The sequence below is a fragment of the Callorhinchus milii genome, unplaced genomic scaffold (assembly GCF_018977255.1).
Source record: "Callorhinchus milii isolate IMCB2004 unplaced genomic scaffold, IMCB_Cmil_1.0 Scaffold29, whole genome shotgun sequence".
NCBI lineage: Eukaryota > Metazoa > Chordata > Chondrichthyes > Chimaeriformes > Callorhinchidae > Callorhinchus > Callorhinchus milii.
This window is the reverse complement of record NW_024704770.1, coordinates 4,128,450-4,134,923: the sequence shown is the minus strand read 5'-3', so window position 1 is coordinate 4,134,923 and position 6,474 is coordinate 4,128,450. Positions and strand designations below refer to the sequence as shown.

Genomic DNA, 6,474 nt, shown 5'->3' with positions numbered 1-6,474 from the left:
AGAAACACTTGCTTTTTAACTAAAGGAATTTATGTAAAGCTCCTGTGAGGGAGACTGACTGGCCCAGCAATCCTGTTACTTTTCAACCTCAATGTCAGACAGACAGGCAGGGCGGGCAGGACAGGCAGGCAGGGCGGGCAAGACAGGCAGGCAGGGCGGGCAGGACAGGCAAGCAGGGCGGGCAGGACAGGCAGGCAGGGCAGGCAGGACAGGCAGGCAGGGCGGGCAAGACAGACAGGCAGAGCGGGCAAGACAGACAGGCAGGGCGGGCAGGACAGGCAGGCAGGGCGGACAGGCAGGCAGGCAGGGCAGGCAGGACAGGCAGGCAGGGCGGGCAAGACAGACAGGCAGGGCGGGCAAGACAGGCAGGCAGGGCGGGCAGGACAGACAGGCAGGGCGGACAGGCAGGCAAGACAGACAGGCAGGGCGGACGGACGGGACTCGAAGGGGAAGGGGAAGCGGGTTGGTTATTGGCTTGTTTGTGGGAGGGAGAAAGGTCAACCTCTTTAGAGTCATCACTACTGAACATTGCCACAGTGTGAGACAGAGAGTGTGTGTCACAGAGAGAATGAGACAGAGTGTGTGAGACGGAGAGTGTGTGAGACAGAGAGAGTGAGACAGAGTGAGTGTGAGACAGAGAGAGTGAGTGTGAGACAGAGAGAGTGAACCACAGTGTGAGACAGAGAGAGTGAACCACAGTGTGAGACAGAGAGAGTGAACCACAGTGTGAGACAGAGAGAGTGAACCACCGTGTGAGACAGAGAGAGTGAGACAGAGTGTGAGAAGAGAGAGTGAACCACAGTGTGAGACAGAGAGAGTGAGCCACAGTGTGAGACAGAGAGAGTGAACCACAGTGTGAGACAGAGAGAGTGTGATAGAGGGTGAGACAGACCGTGTGTGAGTGTGTGAGACAGACGGAGAGTGTGAGAGAGAGTGAGCCGCAGTGTGAGACAGACGGAGAGTGTGAGAGAGAGTGAGCCGCAGTGTGAGACAGACGGAGAGTGTGAGAGAGAGTGAGCCGCAGTGTGAGACAGACGGAGAGTGTGAGAGAGAGTGAGCCGCAGTGTGAGACAGACGGAGAGTGTGAGAGAGAGTGAGCCGCAGTGTGAGACAGACGGAGAGTGTGAGAGAGAGTGAGCCGCAGTGTGAGACAGACGGAGAGTGTGAGAGAGAGTGAGCGCAGTTGGAGGACGAGCCGGAGGGAGGAAGGAGAAAATGAAATGCGACAAACCACAAGTATGAACTTGTGACAGTGGTTATGGTTAACTCAGTCCCTGGGTGTTCTGCTGATTCTTTTTAATGCTGAAGAGAAATCGGTCTTATCTTTATATTTTATGTAAATATATATTTATTATAACAATTTACTGCATTGTGTGTGTGTGTGTGGGGGGGGGGTCAGTTTGTGGGGGCTGTGTGTGACTGTGTGTGGGGGTGTCTGTGTGCATTTATGTATGTGTGTCGGGGGGGGGGGGGGGGGTGGAATCTAAGTGTGTGTGTGTTCGTGGGGGGTTTTGTGTGTCTGGGGGGGGCTTTCATTGTAGAAATTGGTTTTAATGTGCTGGGGTTTTGAAGACAGAGGTGGGTGGGAGGGGAGCGGGCAAGGCAGGGGGGGGTTGGCAGAGGGGACGGTAGGGAGGGTTGCAGGGGGAGGGGTGGCAGGGGAGGGTTGGCAGTGTAGGGGTGTCAGGGAAGGTTGGCAGGGGGAGGGTTGGCAGTGGAGGGGTGGCAGGGGGGGTTGGCAGTGGAGGGGTGGCAGTGGAGGGGTGTCAGGGGAAGGTTGGTAGGGGAGGGGTGGCAGTGGAGGGGTGGCAGGGGAAGGTTGGCAGGGGGAGGGTGGCAGTGGAGGGGTGGCAGGGGAAGGTTGGCAGGGGAGGGGTGGCAGGGGAGGTTGGTAGGGGAGGGGTGGCAGTGGAGGGGTGGCAGGGGAGGGGTGGCAGGGGAGGGGTGTCAGGGGAAGGTTGGCAGGGGGGAGGGTTGGCAGTGGAGGGTTGGCAGGGGAAGGTTGGCAGGGGAAGGTTGGCAGGGGAGGGGTGGCAGTGGAGGGGTGTCAGGGGAAGGTTGGCAGGGGAAGGTTGGCAGGGGGAGGATTGGCAGTGGAGGGGTGGCAGGGGAAGGTTGGCAGGGGAGGGGTGGCAGTGGAGGGGTGGCAGGGGAAGATTGGCAGGGGGAGGGTTGGCAGTGGAGGGGTGGCAGGGGAAGGTTGGCAGGGGAGGGTTGGCAGTGGAGGGGTGGCAGGGGAAGGTTGGCAGGGGGAGGGTTGGCAGTGGAGGGGTGGCAGGGGAAGGTTGGCAGGGGGAGGGTTGGCAGTGGAGGGTTGGCAGTGAAGGGGTGGCAGGGGAAGGTTGGCAGGGGAAGGTTGGTAGGGGAGGGGTGGCAGTGGAGGGGTGGCAGGGGAGGGGTGGCAGGGGAGGGCGGGTGGTATTGCCTGACGGCTAATGTACCTCTCACTATGGCTCCTGAATCAGACTCGGCTGATTGTTTGTTTGTAGATGATGTTCCGCAGCCCCTCACCGGTCCTCCTGTTCCTGCTCCTGACCACCCTCCGCTGCCTGGTGTCTGCAGCGAGTTCGTCCATCTCCTGTTACAGCGACTCCGGGAATCCCGTGGACTGGTAAACCCCGGCTCCAGAGTGCTGTATACTGGGGAGTGTGTGTGTGGTATGTCTGTGTACATGTGTGTGTATGTGGTGTGCGTGTTTGTCTGTATGTGTGTGTTTCTGTGTACATCACCACGACTGTTCGCACCACCTGCTCCCTCGATCCCATCCCCACCTCTCTCCTCGTCTCCCAGCTCCACCTTCTGGCCCCCACTCCTGTCCGATGTCATCAATCTCTCCCTGTCCACCGGTTCGGTTCCCACCCCCCGAAAAACAGCCGTCATCACCTCCATCCCGACTCCGCTCCTTTCTCTCTCGCCGTTCCCTCTTTAAACCCCTCCAATCCGGATTCCGCGCTGCCCACAGCACGGAAACAGCCCCGGGGGTCACAGTCACTGATGACATTCTGAATACCTGTGATCAGGGCTCCCTCTGCCTCCTTGTCCTCCTCGATCAATCCACGGCTGTTTGTGGGGACGCTGCTGTTCGCCGTACAGATGCCAGGATTATTATTATTATTATTATTATTCAGGTTCATCGTTTACAAACTGCCCAAACGCAGCAGTCTGACTGGGCTCAGCTACATGTACCAGGACTCTACCACCAAGGGCTGGAAACCGGGGAATTACTTGATAAACAATACACAGGGAGCTGTGGGCCGCACTCTGACACAAGTCTATAAGGAAGGTCAAGCTCAGGTAAGGCTCCCGACCTCGTCAAGTCCTGGCTGAGAGCTAACTTGCTCTAGTTCAATGTCAGCAAGACCGAGGCTTTCTTGATTGGCTCCCGTCAGCGCCTCCTCACCTCAGGCGCTGACAACATCACCGTCCATTGCTCACTCCACCTCACTGAGTCAGTCCCGAACCTTGGGGTCTTGTTTGACCCTCACCTATCCCTTCTACCCCACATCCGTGCCATGACCTGCTCTGCCTTCCCCCACCTCCGCAACATGACCCGGCTCCGCCACTGTCTCACGTCGCAGACCTCCGAGACCCTCATAGAAAGAAGGTTCTTTCTCTCTGCCCCGGAGACTTGGGCCAACAAACCCCCAAGTGAATCCTTCCTTCACTTCATGGTTGTTGGAGGGAAGTCGCTGTGTGCAAATTGGCTGCTGTGTTTGTCCCCAGAAAGCCAGTGCGGTACTGTCCGCTCAGTGAATTTTAGGTGAATTTTGATGTGAAACAACTGATAACCGAGATTTCTCCTTCACTTCACCAGAACCAAGAGACAGCGTATGTGCTGTATAACGATCAGTCTACTAAACACTCGGAGAGCAACTACGGCCACACTAAAGGTAGGGAGTGAACACTCGACAACCTCATCTGACTTTACCATCTCCTCCTCCTCGTCCCTCGCGTCCTCTGCCCCGAAACTCTGGAACACTCTCCCTCAAATCCCTCCACCTTGCCCACCACCCCTCTCTCTCTCTCTCTCTCTCTCTCCCCTCCTTTTTTCGACCGTGCTTACGGTCACCCTCTTCCCCCCACCAGCTCGGAGTCAGGCTCCGCCAATGTTAATCGCTCTGAGACGATGAAATGCCCATATATTTATTTATTTATTCTCTCTCTCTCTCTCGCTGTCACGCACTCGGTCAAGGTGTCATCCTCTTGGATCAGAAGCAAGGTTTCTGGCTGGTGCACAGCACTCCTCATTTCCCGCTGCCAGCCAACGAGAGTTACAGCTGGCCAGACTCAGGCAAACGCAATGGGCAATCCTTCCTCTGCGTCACGTACCCCTACGCCCAGTTCAACGAGATCGGTGAGGGCACAGGTCGCACATGTCACTCCATTCTACTGTGAAACCCCTGAGAAGCACTTTGAGACGATCTGGACCATGTGATTAAGGCTCTGACTCCCACCATCGGCGGTCGGGCCTTCAGCCTCTCTGCCCCCACCCTCTGGAATTCCATCCCACTGACCCTCCGCCTCACCCCCCACCCTCCCTCCCTGGCCTCCTTCATCACCAGTCTCAAGACCCTCCTCTTCGACTAACTGGGCCTTCGGTCACCCTCCTACCCCCACCCTCCCTGCCTCCACCCTCCCTCCTGATCCCAAGCCCCAGCTCGGGTCCAAACGCCTGACTGTCCAGAGCCTTGGGACGTCCTCCTGATGTGAAAGGCGCTGTGTAAGTGTCGTTTGTTGTTGTTGTTGTATCGATTGCAATGATGACTGTAACCTCTCTCTCACTCACTCACCCTCTCTCTCATTCCTTCCTTGCTCCAGGCCTCCAGCTGTTGTACAACAATCCTCACACTTACTCCCACTCTGTACCGGAGCCTTTCGCCAGAGACTTGCCCGACCTCAAGAAGGCCGTGGAGCCCCACAGGGCGCTCCCCCCGGGGGGGAAGAGAAAGGCTGGGTTGCGCTCAGTGGCCGGAACCAACTTCAACAGCTTCGCAAAATCCAAAGCTTTCGGCAAAGGTAATCCTCGCTCGTTTGAGATGGTGCTGCCCACCCCCACGTCGTTTTCCTTTTCACCCCTCGAGCCCCAAATTCCACCCGGTCTCAGTCTGCCAGACCGCTCCCAGATCGGAGCGAGCAGCTTGCGGGTTCAAACCCCGTGTCGGTGGGGTGGGTGGGGGTGCTTCACGCTCACCTGATCCTCACCTTTAAAACCCCTTCACACCTCTGTATTGCCCCGATCCTCTCTTCCGCTTGGCAAACACCCTCCCCCCTTCCCAGCCCTCCCCCACTCACGAATCGAACCCGGGTCCTCTCGCTTGCGAGGCGAGCGCTCTAACCACTGAGCTACAGGACGTCCCCTATGTGAAGGTCGCGGGATGAACGGTTGCTCTTGTTACAGATCTGTACGTTGACTGGCTGGCGGGCGAGTTTGCCAGTGACCTCCTGGTGCAGTCGTGGCCCAATTCCCGAGGGACTCTGCCGTCGAATTGCTCCGGGCCTCACTGGGTTTACAACGTGGACACCATCCACCTGCCCGGGAACCCCGACTTCACCAGCACCGTAGACCACTCCAAGTGGTGCGTGACCCACCCACGCGGCGACGGACCGAGCTGGGTCTGCGTCGGCGACATCAACCGAGACAGAGCCGAGGAGTTCCGGGGCGGAGGGGTTGTCTGCGTCAACGATCCCGCCGTCTGGAAGTCTTTTTCCAGCCTGGTCTTGAAATTCAAGGATTGTTCGTCCCGTAACTAGCAGCAACTTGTGGGAACTAACTAACTAACTAATTATTATTATAATAAAACAGGTGTTCAGCCGTGCCTCAGGTGTGGAGGCACTCGTGCCTCTGGGCTGCTTTGACACTCCAATAACAATAATAATAATAATAATAATTAGCTTTACGTTTGACACAGCGCCTTATCGCGCCTTTGGCACTTCTCAAAGCGCTTCACGGGATATGCTGTAAAGTGTAGTGACAGTGTGTTTTGTGGGTGAAACGCAGCAGCCAATTGCGCCCAGCGACGTCCATGGCAATTGTTTGATTTTGACAAACTAACATTGCACCTTCCTCTTCGACTGTGCGTACAGTCACCCACCCCACTCCTGCTTGACATCGGGTTCTGCCTTTGTTATGTGCTCCGCGACGCTGCCCTTTGTTGTTGTATAAAATGCAATTAAAAGTGGGTTTTATAATCTGTGAGCAGATGTGGGCTTGGTCTTTGGTCAATAATAATTATAACAGTAATAATGCTGGCATTTGACACAGAACCTCATCATGTCTTCGAGATGTCTCAAAGCGCTTCACAGGATACACTGTAAAGTGTAGTGACTGTGTGTTTTGTGGGTGAAATGCCCGGCGTCGTCCCCACAAACAATCGTGGGTTGAATTGACCGAATTTATTATTATTATTATTTTGTTTTCGAAGGGATTATTACCCCAGAAAAGCCACCCAACTAGTTACAGAGCATTGTGTGGGA

General features: G+C 56.2%; 1 protein-coding gene across 3 annotated transcripts; it reads left to right on the top strand.

The window, feature by feature from the left end:
- Positions 1-1,165: 1,165 nt before the first annotated feature.
- On the top strand, positions 1,166-6,199 carry LOC103173520 (deoxyribonuclease II, lysosomal). Of its 3 annotated transcripts, none has more exons than XM_042344710.1 (7): positions 1,166-1,236; positions 2,490-2,611; positions 3,129-3,294; positions 3,815-3,890; positions 4,193-4,354; positions 4,819-5,016; positions 5,399-6,199. In XM_042344710.1, the coding sequence occupies exons 1-7, from the start codon at positions 1,216-1,218 to the stop codon at positions 5,749-5,751; spliced, it is 1,098 nt and encodes a 365-aa protein (XP_042200644.1). In that variant the 5' UTR covers positions 1,166-1,215; the 3' UTR covers positions 5,752-6,199. The 3 variants fall into 3 exon arrangements, with proteins under 3 accessions (XP_042200644.1, XP_042200645.1, XP_042200646.1); XM_042344711.1 differs by having other exon boundaries at positions 1,168-1,336; XM_042344712.1 differs by lacking the exon at positions 1,166-1,236 and having other exon boundaries at positions 2,608-2,657.
- The last annotated feature ends 275 nt before the right edge of the window (positions 6,200-6,474 follow it).

Bases quoted from the DNA above. Each gene is read 5' to 3' on its own strand.
- LOC103173520 (XM_042344710.1), top strand. From the start codon at position 1,216: ATGAAATGCGACAAACCACAA. The intron at 1,237-2,489 runs GTATGAACTTGT...GTTTGTTTGTAG, and splicing joins TGAAATGCGACAAACCACAA to ATGATGTTCCGCAGCCCCTC. The intron at 5,017-5,398 runs GTAATCCTCGCT...CTCTTGTTACAG, and splicing joins ATCCAAAGCTTTCGGCAAAG to ATCTGTACGTTGACTGGCTG.